We start from the raw sequence: 20,000 nt of genomic DNA, 5'->3' as shown, positions 1-20,000 counted from the left end.
AATATCAACATGCATGGCAGCATTTAGAATAATGACTATTCTGAGCATTTTGTTGTATTTTGGGAATTTTTGTTGTAATTTCTGTTTTTTATTATTTGATGTGTTGTTGTCATTTTGTGCATTTTACTCTCGTTCTCTGCATTTTTGTTGTTGATTTGTGTATTTTTCTGTCATTTTATGTAATTTAGTTGATATGTTTTATGTCTTAGGGGTTATTTTGAACCTGTCTTGTTGTTTTGTGTGTTTTTTGTAGTCATTTTGTGTGTTTAAGTGGTGGATTTGTTTAGCTTTTGCGTCATTTTGTGTGATTTATGAGTGTATTTTTTTTTTTTTTAATATTTTTGTAATATTCTGTCATTTTGTGTATATTTGTTGTCGATTTGTGTAATTCTCTGTTCTGTTGTGTAATTTTGTTGTTGTTTTTTGTATTTTTTTATCATTTTATTTAATTTAGTTGATAGTTGTCAGGAGTTATTTTGTACCTATGTTGTTTTGTGTGTTTTTATTCGTTATTTTTGTGTGTTTACGTGGTTGTTTTGTATGTCTTTTGCATCATTTTGTGTGGTTTGTGAGTGATTACGTGTTATTGAGCACATTTTCTTGTCAATATTTGCATTATTCTGTCAATATAACGTCATCCTAACAAGATAAACATTTTTTCTCTTCATCCACTTTTTTTAGATTGAGGTTATTTCATTATATTTGATCTGTTTTATCCACTACTTTTCTTGGGAGGGGGTGAGAGCAGCGTCGCGGAGCTGATCAGCTGTGTGCTGCGGTGTGCGCGTCAGCTGCTGCAGCTCATTACAATGAAACTCTGACAGACGTAAGACTGATGCTCAACTATTTTAACACTGTGTACAACGTAAAGCCATAGTTTGATCACACTACAAGAGTAAATAACAAGTGAAACATTGATGATGATGACTAATGCACACTGGTCATTTCTGAATGCAGGAATGTACGAAGTTAATAAAATCAGGCTTTCCACACAAACAAACATTAATCTGGCATTAATATATAACTGTGGCTCAGACAGAAAAATGTGTCCGATCCTCACACTGCAGTAATCTGATCAATAATCTGATCAAATCAACCTGTTACATTGTTTATCAACGAAGGCCTTCCAAATTAAAAGTGTGCTTTATCAATGACATTTACAAACGTTGGGGAAACTCCATGTTCCGTGATTGTCCTTTGCTTCAGACCGCCTTCATTCACAGACTAAGTGCTTTTGGTTGATTTACGTGCAGTGGGCGTGTCAGGAGCCTGGACCAGAGAATTAAGCGCTTAAGTCCAGATGAGAGAAATGGGCCCTTCATGCGCTCTTAGTACTTTTAATTACTTGTCTGATTTGATTGGAGCTGCCTATGACAGTGCCTGCGCTGTCTTCTACAAAGAGACATTCTAAGCCCACCTACCCCACCTCCCCCTGCCAGACCTTGTAATGGCATTGCATGACACAACATCAAAAGGAATGGAAGTCTCAATGAAGTCTGAGTGAATAAAAAAAACTTCACACGTACTCTTGACTGCCATGACAACTAATATGATGAACCAACTCTCTACCACAAAGACAACCTCTCAGATTCTAATCCCACGTGACCAGAGTCAAAGAATCGCACATCAAACATCATAATAATCAGAGACAGGTGATCTTTAGTCGTGCTGAACACTGTTTTATACATTATGTGAAGTGAAGGAATATTTCTGTATTTTTACAATGTCTGTAGTTGAAAGTAATGGATTATAAGTACTCACGTCACTTTAATTGTGTTGCTTTATGGCTACTTTTTTGAGTATATTTCTAAATCAGTAATTTTACTTGTACTTATTATTTGTAAAATAGTATATAGTCATATTAAAGATGTAAATTATTGTTTTAATTAGAAATAAAAGGGGTTAAAAGTGACCAAAAATTGTGAAAATGGTGGTGAAATGGGATTTTAAAAACCACAGAAATGGTTTAAAGTGGCAGAACTGGGGAAGGGGGGTTTGGGTATTGTTATTTAAAAAGTAGGAACAATTCATTTAAAATGGAAAATAATGGGCATGACAAATGGTGAACGTGGTTAATCGGGCAAAAATAAGCATGAAATATGGTGAAAATAGGTTAAAAGTGATAATAATGGGTCAACATATGTGACATTAGGTGAAAAAAGTGATTTAAAGGGTTTATAGGTGCTGAAAATGTCTTTAAAGTGCAAAAATGTGCAGAAAAGGTATTGAAATTTGATGGAGAAGTGTCAGCAATGGGAATAGTGTCGCAAAAATGCATTAAAAGGAGCAAAAATTGGGCAATAAAAAGTGAAGAAAATAGGTTAAAATATGGCGAGTTTGGTGTAGTTGCAGAAAAAAGGTAAAAAAAAATAAGCAAAAATGGGCTCAAAATGTTAAAAAAATATTCTTAGTTTCTTGAAGGCCTCTGGTGACACCCTCCCAGTGTCTCGCAACCCCAAATGGTTTGCCTTCCAGAATTATGACCAGGCATTTTTTCCTACTTTTTACTGAATGATTTAATTTGTTGGGAGTGCAGCACTAGTGACGAGGGAGAGCCAAACTGTAACTGATCCTCGGCTCTGATCAGGTAGGAGATGTGATGTGAAATAGCTCAGAGTCTGGTGTGATTGCTAAAGGGACCAGGACGGCGTTTAACTCTAACAGTTTTCTAACAGCTTCGTATATGACAGCGTGGACGAATTACTTTGAACATTGATCGAGCTGCGTGCTGCTGATCATGTGATTGCTTTGAGAGAATTGAAAGCAGATCTGTGCAGTGAAATCGATTATTGAGAAAAAAACTGAGAGTGTGGTTTACCTGTGTCCATCAAAATCATTTATTACCTACACCAAGGAGGTCAAATCTTCAGACGTTTTTTTTTTTTTTATTTGTTTAGTACTTAACAGATTTTAATTAAAGATATACATTACTCCATGGAAGATTCCAACACATTTCAGAAGGAATCCTGATCAATATACTGATTCTGGATTAGTTTTAAAGAATCTAAAAATCCATATCTCTCGTCATTGGAGAAATCAAACAATTCATATTCTTGTTCGTGATTGACCGACCTTTATGAAATTGGACTCAGAGTTGAGTTAGTTCCTCAATTACTTCAATTGGATCCAAATTTGGAATTGTATTGCTTTTTTTTTCAGAAAGAATAGGGATGTCCATGCATATACTGTACATTTAGACCTACTGTATGGTTATTAATAGGGATATGAATTTCTTCCAAGCATTTAAAGGTGCAGTCCGCAACTGTCAGATCCCTCTCTCCCCCTCCCTCCCCGCTGCTCTCTTGCCCTGTCTCCAAACTTACCAAAGTCCCTCCCTCAGAGGAGCTAACAAGCTAACGTTAGTCCGACAGCAACATCACAGTAATATAACATGCTGCAGCGCATCTCTCTCTCTATGTGCACAAGCCTCAACAGCAGCAACAACAACTCAGTGTCACTCACAGCAGCCACACGGAGTCTGCTACGCGCACATGAACAAACACATGGACTACAGAGTTCTAGTGTAACAATTCCAAATCAAACATAATGTAAATCAAGCAGCAGTAATTATCTCTCAAGCAGAAAAGTCACCAATTCCATCTTCTATTCCTCCAGACCATACACTGTATAAAAGACGGCGCTCTAGCTCCGGGAAAGGGGCGGGGCTTGTGAGCAACAGCTGTTAGACAGCCCACCAAATGCAATCCTGGCTCTGATTGGTTCTTTTTGCTCGGTCACGGTGCATTCTGGCAATCTGCCAAAAGCTGCAGAAGCAGCAGGGGGCGGGGCTCAATGAGCCTGTTTTTTCACACAAACTACGAGTTTCATGTAAAGCTGTCCTTACATAGTGACAGCTTTAGCTAATATGACAAGAAGTCACTTTTATAAGAGTTGCAGACTGCACCTTTAAAGTGTGAATGGTACCAGGATCAGGGTCACTGATCCAGACGCCAAAGACGAGATTTGCCATTTGGCAGAGTTTTGCGCTCTATGAGTTCTCTTGTTATTGGGTCATTTTACATTTCAACAAATTGCCCACGCACTTCAGGCTAAAACATTCTTATCAAGTATTTCCTAATTATTCAATAGGAACACTGTACATTTCTAGCTTGATCGTTTGAATACTTTTCGAGATATGGCCAATTTAGCGAGGGGGGGTACTGTATGTGTTGATAGTCGTGCGTTCTTATTTTTTTTTCATTTTCAGCTTCCAATATCTCAGGAACTACATCACATTGGAAAGTGAAATGTGGCATAGTAATACAGCCCTATATACTGTATATACTCTCTCAGAATATATAAAAATATCTGCTATACATCCTCAAAATTGGAAAACGTTTTTTGTGATGTAGGTCTGGAACATGTTTGGTCCTTTAGTAAACAACTTAGCATATGCCTCAGCTCCCTGTGATTAGATCAGCTTAGAGCTATGAACATAGACTGTTCACATCACTAATTATTAGTCACATATATGCATTGGTTCTTGGGTGATCCAAAAAAAAAAAAAAAAAATTATTTTACTGTTTTCATTGTCCCATAACTGTATGTGGGAATGTAAAAAAAACTTCTTCATTTTTATTTTGGGCCTCAACTTTGGGTCATTTCACCACTTGTGAATATTTAAACTTCTTTACATGAGGCCATTGTAGCTTTCCTCTGTGTACTATAATCTTTTATTATTTATTTCTTTTTCACTTGTGTCCGATCAGATAAAAAATGTAGAGCCTATTGAATAAGTGGTAAAGATTTAAAGGAGCGTAGGGCAGGATTTCAGAAAAAATGAATATTCATTTGAAGTCTTTTAATGCTAATGGACGATGATGCGCCCTAAACCAAAGAGAACGAGCCCACACATTGCCTTGAACAGATTGTGTGATACATTTTGCACTGCTGTTCTGGGCACAAATTTCCCGCGCAGTTCTGCGGATGTGACGTCAAATGATGCTGATACGCATTCTTGCACCAGAAATGACATATTTACGTTTGCTTTAGTGGTAACCACCAATTTTATTAATGTCAACATCAGATCAGCGCACGGGTAGAGAAAGTGAAACACAAACAGTGGCGCCGTGCACGCAAGAGACCCGTCGTATCTATGTACATAATCCATATATCAAAGATAAGGATAATCCATGTTATTGTGCAAAAACGGTGTATTCCTTTACGATTGTCCTCCCTGCACCGTGGATCACAGCTCTCACTGTTTCAGTTAAAGCTGCGTTCTTCAGGGCTACATCAGCTGCTGCAGCGGGAAAGAAAGAACGCTGCGCGCAAACAACACTACGTGACCGAACTCGACCACCAGTTCTAAATATCTGTCCGAACCCGAGTCTTCCGGTGCCGTCGGATCCCGTCAGGCTTTGGTCGGGTATCCATCGTCTTGTCACAGTCCTATCAGTTGTAAACAGTTGATGCGCACCCCCGTGGCTCTGGGCTGATGACTGCAGTTACCCTAACCACCATGTGTCACTATCAAGTCTGATTTGTAGATCCTGCCCTATGCCCCTTTAAGAATGTTTTGAGAGCAAAGTGCGTGGAATGTCCTGAAAATGTATTGAAATTACATGGAATTACACTATTATTATTTTGTCATTAATTGGATGATGATTTATTACAAACTTAGATCTGTGTTCTGGATGTTGTTTGATCCTAAACACTTCCTCAAACTCTTTAAACACGATCCACATCTGCTTAGAAAATATGAAATTTGCTCTCATGGCTTGAGTCGATGTTGAATAAATCCTGATGTACAGAGTAAAGGTCTGTGGTAAAGCCTTGACTTTATCTCCATAGCAACAGTGACTGATGTTCCTGGAGGTTTAGCATTTCTGGCCATGACAGGTCGACACAAAGCAATATTTAATTTGTCAAATAAAACATCGGAAGCAAACGACATTCGTAGCAACAAAACCTAGATAATGATGAATTCATTCAAAAGGATACAGATGTTCAGATCTAATGTGTTTAAGTCTTTGTTGATTCCGCTCGACTTCTTTTTGCTCACATTTTGTCGTTAATCACTATGTTGAATTTGAAACTTACGATCTGGGTACATGTATGTGGACGGAGTTCAGAGCAGCTGTTGCCACGACAACCAGGTTGTCTTTGTCGTGTTGCAAAGCAAATGTTCAGCAAACACGACTTGATTCAAAGAAGGAAAAAAAAAAAACAACCTTGATTGAAGATTTCCTAGAAAAAGTCATGTTTGAGGTCAAGCTTCGTGTGGCAGTTTGTGTTTGTGTGTTTTTCTGACCTTTCTGCATTTTTCATAACGAGTGTTTAGTGAGGACTCTGTGACGCTTTAGAATTCTGCTAATATTCCCACGTAGAGGCTGGAAACGCAGCAACAGAGCTTTGAATGAAGGTCACCAGAGTGTTTATATTCAGAGGAGAAAATGCAAGGTCTTTATGTGGCTTTGTTTGATGATAACAAACATAAATAAATGTCACTGTAAATGTCTTTTTCTAAATAAATGTCACACGCTCAGAAAAAGGAGCAAAAGTTATTTATATGTATTGTAAAAATAACTGTTTATGCAAAGTTCACGCACAGATATTTTTTTGGAGAATGTCATGATGATGATGCAATGATTTGGTTTAGATTTTAGAATGGCTTTGATTGTTGTGACGTTCTATTTGCACTTTAAATAGGAAAGATTGGTTCTATTTATGCTACTGTTTATCTTATTTTTATATTCCTACTGCATTGAAAAGGTCAAACTGAAAGTAATTAAGTATGTTCAGAGTTAAAGTCGAATAAAAGCATGGTTGTTTTTTTTCAAATGGGTCATTCCATCTCATTTCAACATATTTTCAGGTCATCCCATGCACTTCATTCTCAAATATTTCCGAAAACTAAAAAAAGAGAATTTTTAAAACATGAGAAATTTGTTCATAATAAATCAAAAATAAATGTTTGTTTTTTTTTTATGTTACTAGTGAAAAACAAATAAACAATAAATGATGTAGAGGTTAGCTACATGGCCTCGTGTAAAGAAGTTTGAATATTCACAAGTGGTGAAGTGACCCAAAGTTGCGGTCCAAAATAAAAATGAAGAAGTCTCATAAAGAAAAATGGTTTTATATCCCAAGAAAGAATAATCTTTATACCTTAAATTAAAACAGAGATCAGGTTTTTTTTTTTACATTCCCACATACAGTTATGTATGTGGGTTTAAAAAGCGTGTCACCCAAGAACCAATGCATATATGTGACAAATTATTAGTGATGTGCTTCCTTTTGCCAATAAATATTCCTTTTTTTTTGACACTTTGTTCCAATTTTTGCCCTTTCTTTATTTTTTTTCCCCACTTTTCAACCAAATAAGCCAACTTTTGTCCAGTAAATACCACTTGCTTCCTTTCTTCCTACATTTTGCCTCTTTTTGTTCCACATTTTTGCCCTTATTCTCTATTGTTAGCCACATTTTGCCCATTTAAGTTACCCTTTTCCATTACATACCACCTGGTTCCTCGTTATTTCCCAATTTTTTGACGACTCTTTACTGATTTTGGTCCATTTTAGTCACTTTACACTTTTTTCTTGGCACTTTTGGACCATTTTGGGCCTCCTGTTACCATATCTGCCTTTACTCACTCGTCAAAAAAACCGTAGCGGACTGTTTTTGGTCGACGGCCCACCGGGACGATGCCCGTTATGCCAGATGCCAGTCCACCCCTGACTCCAGTGACGTATTCTTACCGTCCTGTGCATCTTTTCCTCCAAATCCTGGTTGATCCTCTGAAGTGCCGCGTAACTACTCTGGATCCTGAAAAAAAAAAAGAAAGGTGACGTGTGACAACTGTTTAGGTGACACAACACATGACGAAGGAAGAGTGTTTTACTGCTCAGGAACCTCGAGCACCGGAAATCGCTGCATAAATTTAGAAGAAGAAATGAATTATTTAGAGGATAAGGGCACTGACGGAGAGTCTCAGAGGGGATTTGTGGGATATTTTAAGGTCTGACTCAGACTTGAGGATGACAGTGAAACCAATTCTGCTGAGCTGAAATATTAAGAAAACATTCATGTTGTGTTTATGTCTGACTGCAAAGGGAAGATGAGCGATTAGAAACGAATCACAGCATGTTTTAAATCTAAAAATAATTAGCATTCAGGTTGATAACATTGTTCTTTTTTACTCGCCGTTTCTTGCTGTAGAATAACTATTCTGACACACCTACCTGAGGACCCACAACTGTGTTCATTTTAGTCAACTAAATCAGAGGTCCCCAACCCCCGGGCCGCGGACCTGTACCGGTCCGTGGGTCAATTGGTACCGGGTCGCAAAGAAAGAATACATAATTTACATTATTTCCATTGTATTTATTGTTTTTATTATTATTATAAATTACCGGATTCTCTCTGCTATATCTATTTATCCTCACTCTTGACGGTCACCGCCCGGGGCAACCCCTTTAAGCACATCTTAAAGGGGATGTTCCGGCCGGTAAATTACTGCTAAAGTGGAACCTTCGAGATAGCAAAATTAACATAAAACAAGCGTCTTTGCGCAGGGTAAAAGAACTAGTCAGGAGACAGAAAAATAAAGCTGCATTTAACAGACAATGCTAGGAGTCCTACCTGAAATATGGATTTATTGCGACAGGTAATTCCCACGCACCATGCCTGCGATGGGACCGTCTCGTTGCAGAGCTCCCACTGATTTAGCATTTATAGTGAGCTGTATTTTTCATTCACTTTATATTTGTTTTTGTGGCATATCTTATGTTGAAGGCATGTTTAACCTTGACGCTACTAATAAAGTTGTATACACGGTGGATTCACGTTAATTATTATATTTAGAAAATAACAGTTTTTTTTTTTTGTTTTTGGCCACATCTTAAAGGCCGGTCCGAGAAAATATTGTCCGACATTAAACCCAAAAAAGGTTTGGGACCGCTGAACTAAATGATACAATTTAAGATTTTAGTTGACTTAATGTGTTACAGATATAGTCAAATATAAAGCATGCATTTTGCATTTTTTAAACATTCAATTACCATTGATTAACCCATTGGATGGTATTAATGTTTGTAAATAAACACAGACAGATCTGATGTGATCAATGCTTAAGATTACGTGAGTTATGATCTAGTGTGGGAGACTTTGGAAAGTTTGGAGGCAGGGCAAGAGAGTATCATATCCTCATGTAACTAATACACACCTGCGTAACTTCTCGGTGAATTTGTCCAGCTCCTCCTTGGCCCGGCGCAGCTCCGTCTCCAGATACTGCCTCGTGGAGTCAAACTCTGTCTCTACCATCTCTAGTTTGTGGGCGGTGTACGACAGGCGTTTACGCAGCTCGTCTTTGTGGTCGTGGAATGAGCTGCGACAGGATTTGAACAAACACATCATTGGTTACTTTCAAAGTTGAACACATGCACAGGGACTTAAAGAAACTTTCCCCAGGTGAGGTGAGGTTTTATGAGTGGGAGAAAAAGGGAATCAAATAGAGTCGGAGTTTGATTCAAGAGAGGTTCAAAGGAACGGGAGGCTGAGATCCCAGTGGGGAGGGGAGGCGGGGGAGAGATGGATGGAGATGGAATACTAATCATTTGGCATTCAGAGAAGCAGGGGACCGCTGGATAAAGGAACTCCCATTAGTGTAATGGTGAATTTCATTACACAACCACTTATTGAATCTGTGAAAGAGCAGGAAGAGATTTTTGCCCCCCAGACACAGACCCTGACCAACTCTCAGAAAGAAGAGGTGAGAATGTAGAATGAAGTGTGTCTTTTGTGCGAGACTAAAGCTGGACAAGTGGCTACTTTAAACCAGTGGTTCTCAACCTTTTTCAGCTCGCAACCCCCAAAATAAAGGTTCCAGAAACCGGGGACCCCCCACTGTAGCTGAAGGTGGTTAAACATAGACGTAAACATTGAAGAACAGTCATGTGGAGACAGGGCCATCTGTAAGGGGGAATAAAGGGTTCTATGTTCTATGAATCTGTGATAACCACATTTATGTGAATAATATCCACTGTTATCCAGCAAGTTCATTATTATTTAGGCCATAGTTTATAGTCATCTTAAAGATGTAAATCCTTGTTTTAATCAGACATTAAATGGGTTAAAAGTGACTAAAAAAAGTTGCAAAATTAGAGTGGACAAAACGGACAAAAAAAGTGTTAAAAAAAGGGTTCAAAGTGTCAATATTGGATTAAAAGTGGCAGAAATGGGGAATGAAGGGGAGAGATTTTCTGGGTCCATCCATGAAGTCAACAAAATGATGGTCCATTGTTCTATGAATCTGTAATAATCACATTTATTTATTTATCTGAATAATGTCCACTATTGTCCAGGAAGTTTATTATTATTTGGGCCATAGTTTATAGTCATCTTAAAGATGTAAATCCTTGTTTTTATCAGAAATAACATGGGCTATATTGACCAAAAACAGACAGAAAAAAGAGTTCAAAGTGTCAGTGTTGGCTTAAAAGTGGCAGAAATGGGGTAATGTAAGTTAAAAAGTAGGACTACATAGTTTAAACTGGGCATGACAAAGGTTTTTTGTGGTTAAATTGGCAAAAAATAAGAATGAAATATGGCGAAAAAAGGTTAAAAGTGACAATAATGGGTCAACATGTGTGACATTAGGTGGAAAAGTGGTGGAAAGGGTTTATAAGTGCTGAAAAAATGTCTTGAAAGTTGAAAAAATGTGCAGAAAAGGCAGTGAAATGTGATGAAGAAGTGGCAGAAATGGGAGTAATGTTGCAAAAATACATTAAAAGGAGCAAAAATATGGCAAGAAAAAGTGATGAAAATAGGTTAAAAAAATGGGAAGTTTGGTGTCGTTGCAGAAAAAGGGTGAAAATAAACAAAAATGGGATCAAATTGTTATAAAAAAACATTCTTAGTTTCTTGAAAGCATCTGGCGACCCCCTCCCAGTGTCTCCTGACCCCAAGGTTGAGAACCCTTGCTTTAAACGAAGCACAGCATAGTTCCACGAGTTCACAACAGTAGCCAACATCATGCAGACTCTGGCTTTAGAATGCGTGTATCATTCGTTCATTTGTTTTTCATTATGTAACAAAAACATAAAAAAACACTCATCCGATATTTGTTTCCAAAACCAAAATGAAAAAAATGAAAATGCCTTGTTTTTCTAATTCAAGCCCTTTTGCTTCGGTACAGAAAACGAAAAACGAACACCTTTATTTGTTTTCTCCAAAATACGTGACCCGGAAGTGAAGCGTTACACATTCCGAGATACAGTATCTTTAGCTTTGCAACACGTCGGAGTCTCTAAATCCTCTGAAATGTCCATGAGGAGGTTCTGTGCCCAACACCAGCTAAAGTGAAAAGGACACGTTTCGGATGCACAGTTCATGCCGAACTGCCGTTAGCATAGCTGTTAGCGTCGGATGAGAGTACACGTCCGGTTTTGGAAACAAATATCAAATAATGAGTGTTTTTTTTTTCGTTTTTCATGTTTTTGTTACATAATGAAAAACGAATGAATGAATGAGACACGGATTCTTTAGATGTGAGATGCAGCCTCGTCTATGGAGCATAACATCACTCACAGTGTTGGCCATAGCAACAGATGCTAATGAAAGGCATGAGACGATGTAGCGTGAGCTCTGAGGGGATTCAGCACAACAGCAGATGGATGATCACACTATGGGTCAATAGATCCACACAGACAGCCTATGGCTTTAGTGACTAGTGAGTGTAGACTGCAACTTCCTCTCAGCTCTGGAATAGACTGAACATTTTACTCACTGAAAGCTTCACAGACTCTAATGTTCAATATATACTTTAATGATCACTTATTGTTCCTTTTCCTGCTATTGCATGACAAGCTGTGTACATACTGTAGCTACGCATCATTGACTATTTAACAAAATACAAACAGATTTAAACGACTAACGTGTTAAAGTCAGTCAGAAATACACATATGCTACCATATTAATTAATACATAACTTACAAACTAAATTTGCTGACGATAAAAGCTGTTAATAGCCTGACTCGTGTTATTCAACACAGACAAAAATGTCATTGTTTGATTCGAGGGCCACATTATCAACATTTAGAATAAATAAATAACTTCTTAATTAATACAGGAAATAACAACTTTTTTTGTGGGTTTTTGTTGTCGTTTTCTTTATTTATGTCATCATTTTGTCTATTGTTTGTTTTTATTTCATATATTTTTATTGCCGTTCTGTGTATTTTAGTTTGTGTTCTGTTATTACCTGTTTTTTTTGTATATTTTTGTTGTTTTGTGTATTTTTTGTCATGTATGTTTTTCTGTTATTCAGTGTATTTTATTTGTTGTTTAGTGTGTTATTAGCCGTATATACTGTATATATATATATATATATATATATATATATATATATATATATATATATATATATATATATAGACATTTTTAATGTATTTTCTGTTACTTCCATTTATATATTTTTTGTTTTGTGTTTTTATGTTATTTTTTTTCATAGTTTTGTGCATATTTGGAGTAATTGCGTATGGTTTTCTTGTTTTGTGTATTTTTTTTGCTGTTTTGTTTATTTTTTCTGTCATTTTGTGTGTGTGTTTTTTGTCTTTTTTTCTTGGCTATCTTGTGTGTTTTTAGAGTAATTTTGTTATCATTTTGTGTACTGCAGTTTTGTGTCATTTTCTGTGTTGTGCATTTCTGGAGTAATTCCGTGTGATTTTCTTGTTGTTTTGTGTATTTTTGTTGCAGTTTTGTTTGTTTTTAGAGTCTTTCTGTTTATTTTTCTGTCATTTTGTGTATTTTTTGTAATTTTTTGCCATTTCATTCAGGGTATCTAAAATGTAGACATTGTTTTGAATTCTTAACATTAGGTAAGGCTACTTTAATGAAGTCTGAGTGCACATTGTTCTGTTTTCAGGACACACAGTATTTGATTTGCTGAAATATGAGAGGAAATGAAGATGAATGCTTGCACAGAATGCTTTTAAAACACGAATCTCATGCACATTATTGTTTAAAACTCACTAAAATAAAGGTGGAATCAATGGAGGAAGATGTTTATAATTGACACGCTGCAGGGTTTAACTCATCTTACCTTCTTTTTGGATGTTTGCAACCATTTCTCTGGGATTTGAGGGCAGTTTTGCCAATATATATTTTTTTCATATTTTCTCGACGGCTGAACGCTGCGGCTGAAGCTTGAACTCTAACCACAAGCCAATACTCAGGGCATTAGGTCTGGCCTGGGGGAGACAGATAGTTGGCTATCTGTGACGACCCTGGCAAGAGAACAGAGGGATAAAAAAAAAAAAAAACAGCTTTGAAGTTCCACAGATTTTGTTGCCACATTTAGTCAGGGCTGGAGGGGGGTCAATTACAATTTTTAGTTACAATTACATTCAATTATCCATGTTTGATTACAGTGGCCAGCATTTTTTTTACAATTAAAATTAAATTACAATTGTTTTTTGTTTTTTTTATCCTTAGAAAGTCAATTATAATAATGTTGTCAGTTACTAAAGTTAAATTACAATTAATCACAATTACTGAGCCTGAAATAAATAACGTAATAAAAGTGTAAAATACACTAAAAACAAATATTTATCATCTAATTTATTCCCTATCTCTTGGTTATCTTGTTAGGCTTCCTAATATGTTTTGGTGTTGGTGTTTCAGCCTTTTTTCTGTCAGTATACACCTAGATTTCAGTTTTTTTGAATGGTCAAATATGGAAAATCTTGATATAAAACGTATTTTAATAATTGTTAACTCCAGATGTATTTTATTTAACTAAGCCGTTTATTTTATTATTATTTTATTTATGTTTTTGTACATTTTGTCTGAACTTATAATATTCCCTGGTGCTTTGTTTTAACAGTAAATATTGTTATTTGTTGTATTCTCTCTGTTTTTAATACTTTTTTATATTCTAGTTACATTTTAGAATGAGATGAAAACTAGCCTCTTTTGTGTAAATCTGGCTCATTTACAGAATGTTTGTTAATTAATGTGCATTGTCCCTTTTATGTAATCATTAAATTCAAATTCAAATGTGTAGAACTGTACATAGAACTGTAACATGGTTCCTCAGTTTTGTGTTGAATTATAATTGACAATTTTTAAAGACTTTTCATGGAATTTACAATTACAAAGTCAACTATCTGAACTCAATTACAATTTAACAACGGAATTTTCCAATTTCAATTATGACTACGCCATAATTGAACAATAACTATCAATGATGCAATTACAATTATACTGTAATTGACCCCAACCGTGCATTTAGTTGAGTAAAAAGCTGCGATTTTGTCCACGTTAAGAAATCAGTCTGTTTGGTGTGAAGCCAGAAAAACTTTGGTCTTTTATTAATTTAATCACGTTGTCTGAGTCCGTGCACCTTCATTTCAACGTACAAACCATATGGTTGAAAAATGCAAAAACAGTCTAATAAATATTGCATGATTTTCTACATAAAAATAAAAAATAAACCCGTGAATACAAATGAAAGAAAACGACGTACGGATAAATTAAACCATGATCATTATCATAAGAACAGCCTTCATCGTGTAATTGTTCATGTCTCCATTTCATTGGCCACCAATAAAAGCGGCCGGCACAGCCCGAAGGAGCGTATGGAACAGTGAGTTATTGAGCAGCTGCCCGCCAGAGGTTTTAGCTCAATAAATCAGTGTTATGATCAAAGTGTGTGTGTTTCCAATTCCATCCCTCATCACCGCTCTGCAACACGGGGGCTTGAACTCTGCTCCCCTGCTCTTCAAGAAACTTAATAACATGCCACCAGTGAGCATTAGATGCCTTTTATTGATAATTATATCGACCATACTGCCATATTTTAGCACCTGGGAGGACATTAACTAAATGTTTAGAATGATCATGAGTCCAACAGATGTACAGTAGTTGTTAGCCCAATCCCTGCATGATTTTTAGTTCTTTTGTGGGATTTTTAGTGAGAAATAACAGGATTTTAGAAAATAATTTGGTGCTTTTCACAATTTGAAATTCAAAATGAATGCAGTCGTCTGATAAAAGCACAGGAAAATAGCAAGTCTGTGCAAATACTGTGGAGTTTGATTAAACGGGTGAGTTTGGAAGGACTGAGATATTTACAACTGAATCAATTTGTAATTTACTCAACAATTACTGTATTGTTTTCTCGCCGGTTCAGATGCTCCCACTGACTGGAGACGCGCTGGGCTTTTTCTGTGCACCACATTAGCAGCTAATGGTTCGATCCAACAGTGGGGGGGCTGGTTTTCTGTTTGTGAAAAGTTAACTGCAGAGGACGCAAGAAGGAAGTACCGTAATAAAGGAAAACCATTCCTTCAGACAGTCACTGGGTTTCCATTACAGATTTTCGCAAAATAAAAGCAATATTTCTAAATGTCGAAAAAGTATTATTGCACTTTGAAGGTTGTTTTGGGGAGGAGTCTCGTAACTCCAGTAAAATCTCATTCTTCGCGAGGAACACGGACGCTCCAAACCTCCTTATGACACTCCGCATTCCTTTGTTGTTTCACGTTTAATGTCGCAGGAATAATTTTTAAGTGTAACGCTAAGAATTGTCTGGGTCCCCTTCTGTCTACACGTACCGCGTCATGTTTACTCGGAGAGCAGTGGTCATGTGACCAGCTACGTCACGTTCTGTGACATGTATTTGCGGAAAAGTTGTTTCCATAGCGCTTTTGCGACACATTTGAACATCGAAATGTCTGAAATTCCTCCTCACGAAAGCGTAGCGATATTTGAGTGCCTTTTCAAAATTTAGATGATTCCATTATAAGTTTTTATTGCACTATTTAGATTTTGCCCATTTCCAAGGGTAATGGAAACAAGAAAGACAGTAGCTGTGTTTGCATTACCCCTGTAAATACGCAAAAACTAAATAGCGCAATAAAAACTGATAATGGAAGCAACAGAAACACTCAAATATCGCTAAAAAGGTTTCACTCTTTCATGTGCTGAAATTTTAGATGTTGAAATGTGTCGCAAAAGCGATATTTTTTGCAAACAGACATCACAGAACGTGACGTACCTGGTCCAGGTCCAACCATGTCTTTGCATTATACTTTAAAATGATTACTGCCACATTAGACGTGAAACAATAAAAGAATACAAAGTGTTCTAAGAAACGTTAACCTTTCCTGTGTCTCGTCTTCAGACCGTGGTCAGAAGACACAGGGGAGTCTAACTTCGCTCTCGGGGCTGAAGCTATCCTTAGCTTCGGGGTTAACTCCCTTATTTCACAGCAGTCATTGATTTAATTCAACAGCGTCAACTTTTACTTTCATCATTCAAAACGACATACAGCTTATAATCGATCTGCACTCCGCACACTGGTCAAGCGGCTAGCGCAGGGGTCTGTAACCTTTACTCTCAATAGAGCCGTTTTGCCTCATCTCGCCTGGATTAAAATCCTTCCGGAATGAAGACAATACAGTGTATAAAATTCTATACAGTTAAAATAATGTTAATTGCTAATTTCTTGCAACATATCAAGCATGCATATTAAGGCGGCATGTCGGCAATTAAATACATCTTTCCCCACACAAATGCAATCTTTATTTTCTTCCAAAACAGTCTTTTTGTTACTTTAGTTATCTTACAAGGGATATAAAACTTAAGGTTAGCCACAGGTGCAGGAAAGTTGATGGTCAGTAGAGGTTGTAGGAGTTGAAGTAGGAAGGTGACAGAGTTATTGCACAATGTGATTTATTTTTAGGTTAACCAATTGTTTTATCATAATTTTATTTGATGTTAATGTCATTAATCATCAACACCCTCTGTAAGAAATAACAATTCATTATTTATTTATTTTTTTACAAAGAGCCACATGAGTCCAGAGCCGCAGGTTGCAGTGCATTTATTCGCAGTTAAAGGGCCACACACACACTCACACACACACATACACACACACACATGCACACACACACACACACGCACACACACATGCACACACTCTGACAACAGGAAGCTCTGAGCGTCCGTCTTTCTGCAGCGATGACATTTCCCCAAAACAACATTCAATGGAAACACGTTCAAAACGCAATTATGCTTTGTCGACATTTAGAAATATCGCTTTTATTTTTTGCGAAACTGCTCGTGATTCGCTCAACGCCATTTTGGTTCTGTGGGACTAGACATTTTTACCAGCTTTGGGTGTTTTCCACAAAACCATCATTTGCCATGATTTTGGCCCACCTTTCAATCGGTGACTTGGGACGCGTCTTTGGGGTCGCACTGACATCAGTGGTGGAGGGGAACAACTATTAGATGAAATATGGGTACAGTTTAAAAGATGTTATCTTTTCCAGCAGATCCTCACAACGGCATTTAGAGGACAAACGTTTCAATACCTGAAGCCACTCACCCTTTACAATCCGTGTATCATTCGTTCATTTGTTTTTCATTATGTAACAAAAACATGAAAAACAAAAAAAAACACTCATTATTTGATTTTTCTTTCCAAAATCAAAATGAAAAACGGAAAACGCCTTGTTTTTCAAATTCAAGCTCTTTTGCTTCGGTACAAAAAATGCATTTTCAGTTTTTTCATTTTGGTTTTGGAAACAAATATCAAATAATGAGTGTTTTTTTTAGTTTTTCATGTTTTTGTTACATAATGAAAAACGAATGAACGAATGATACACGGATTCTTTAGAACCACATAAGCACCATTGTGTAAATATATACTGGGGTCACCAACAGTGCAAATGTGTGACTTTGTAGAAGAAATAAATAAAAAAGTGTCAGGGTAGCATTTAAAAGTAAACCAGAATGAATGTTTTGTAGCCTGTCGCATTTCCTAATGGTTGCACGACTTCTTCCATTTAGTCCCCCATTGGCTGGGGAAACAATGGCAGTTGGTGGAAACCGTGTTAGCACGGTGGCTGTTGCTTCTTATCAGCAACTAACAGAAGGAAAGAGTGAGAAAAGAGACAGAAATAGTCACTTGGGTTTTTTTTTAAGGAGGAGTGGCTCTATCAAGTGTATCCACACACACACGCACACACACACACAGTGTGTGTCCACTGGGCCGATGCATCTGTACCATATCCCAAAAACCACCCGGGGGGTTGGGGGTGGGGGGGATAAACAACAGATCTGGCTGATTCAAGTGTTGCTTATCAAAATCAACACAATCCAGAAGAAGAGCTGAATCTAAATGCTCGCAGAAGCGTTTCATATGCAGTTACTGCTGCTTTTTTAATGAAAAGGAAACATACAAACTGCTACAGAGATGTAAAATAAACCTACTTTCCTTTATTCAGCAATCTTACATAAGTATTACATATTTAATCCACTTTAACACTTTAAAGAATATACCGACTCAAAAGTTTTTGCAGCAATTTTCGCAATTACTATTATTATTATTATTAGCTTTTAACTTATGCAACAATTGACATGAAAGACATGTCAACTTTACGTATATTTAAAAAATCTTTAAAAATTATATTTTTACCAATCTTAAAGTGTATATCATGTCTTTTTAATGTATTTGTTGGTGTAATAAACATATGTCGTGATGTACTTTTTTATGTAATGTTTCTGTATATTTTTAACTGTCTTTAATTTTTCTGTTCTTATATGTACTAGAATCTTTTTTTTATGGACCCCACGGTGGAAGCAAATGGGGATCCACTGAACAACTAAATAAATAAAATAAACAAATGATTATTCATTTCAGTAACACTTAACAATAAGGGACCCGTTATTCAGGTTAGTTAATGCATTATTAAGTATTAATTAACTATATTAAATAATGCGTATCAGGCGCTCCGATACATATATTATGGTTTTTGTCAGGTCGCTAATGTTATGTAACGCCTTACTTAATAAACACCACAAGTAAATGATTACTTGAGACGTTATTACATTTTACTAATATTGATATACTGTTTTATTTAACACAAATGCAATAATGTAAAAAGCAATATTACAATAAACAATTACAAATATTACTACATACATTTTTGTGTTCGAACGGAAGTGGGTGGAAGTATAAACTTATTGATTACAGTTACAAATAACCAATTTTCAACATCCTGTTTTCCAGCCATTGCTGCTGGTAATATATTAATTTATCATATTGTTGATTTTGATTAAATACACACACACACACACACACACAAAGACATATTACACACTTTTAAAATTGTTATACAACTTAAAGATATTTTCTTTTGATTTAATTTTAAATTCCTTGATATCTATACACTCTTTAATTTCCATTGGCAAACTGTCCTATGTTATTTAATGCATACATAAGGATAACTAATTACGTAAAGTAACTTTTATTAATATCTGATATTGTTTTAGCCCAGTAGCCATTAATTAACTGCATATTCATTATTTTTACCGGATCTGTTAAATTAATGCTAGGTAATAATAATAATAATAAATTACACATTATTAAACTGTTTATTAATGCTTAATAATGCATTAACTAACGTTAATCATTTTTGGAGAATCTACATCAAATGTATTTGTCAACGCTGACGTCCATTCTAAAACCACAGGCACAAACTATCTGTTAAAGTTAAATATTAAACCAAACCCTTAATGCAGAAAACCAGTAAAGGTCACAACCAGCTGTGATTTACATCATAGATTGATTTATTAGTAATGAGCATAAGACCATGAGCCATAAATAACTACTGTCTGCCTGGAACTATTCACACAGACCAAATAAAGATATTAAACATTAATAACCACATTTATTCTTTGGTGTGGAAAGCAGCACACAAAGGACAACAAAGCAGCTCCCAGTGTAAAGTGAAAGATTCCAAGTGAAAGCAAATACTTAGAATAGACTTAAAGAGTAAGTACACTTTTTTTCTGCTGAATACATGAGTATTTGGGTATTAAGTAGTACATAAAGTATTTTAATTTTTTATTTAACTGTAAAATGTCCAGTATACTGTCCACTAAAGGCGGGCATACACTGTGTGATTTTTGGCTTGTGCGTCTATTTTGTGGGATCGTGTTAGTCTCTGCTAAATCGTGTGTCTTGCATCGTGTAGTATACTGTACA

The 20,000-nt window shown here is 36.2% G+C and overlaps 2 protein-coding genes across 5 annotated transcripts in view; one reads left to right on the top strand and one right to left on the bottom strand.

The window, feature by feature from the left end:
- Positions 1–20,000, top strand: part of wdr25 (WD repeat domain 25) — a 134,018-nt gene that overhangs the window by 68,487 nt on the left and 45,531 nt on the right. The gene's annotated exons all lie outside the window — the stretch shown is intronic.
- begain (brain-enriched guanylate kinase-associated) overlaps positions 1–20,000 on the bottom strand; it is a 63,918-nt gene that overhangs the window by 25,742 nt on the left and 18,176 nt on the right. For 2 of the 4 annotated variants that reach the window (XR_003672874.1, XM_028438679.1), the window contains exons 2-4: positions 13,044–13,227; positions 9,168–9,329; positions 7,702–7,768 (exon numbers count right to left, since the gene is read on the bottom strand). Coding sequence is in view for 3 of the 4 variants with exons in the window: in XM_028438679.1 (XP_028294480.1) it covers positions 7,702–7,768; positions 9,168–9,329; positions 13,044–13,114 (300 nt within the window). In the remaining variant the exon portion in view is untranslated. The remainder of the gene's footprint in view (positions 1–7,701; positions 7,769–9,167; positions 9,330–13,043; positions 13,228–20,000) is intronic. The other 2 variants (XM_028438680.1, XM_028438681.1) reach the window with 2 other exon arrangements.

Source organism: Gouania willdenowi, chromosome 22 (assembly GCF_900634775.1).
Source record: "Gouania willdenowi chromosome 22, fGouWil2.1, whole genome shotgun sequence".
Taxonomy (NCBI): domain Eukaryota; kingdom Metazoa; phylum Chordata; class Actinopteri; order Blenniiformes; family Gobiesocidae; genus Gouania; species Gouania willdenowi.
This window is presented reverse-complemented; position numbering and strand designations above follow the sequence as displayed.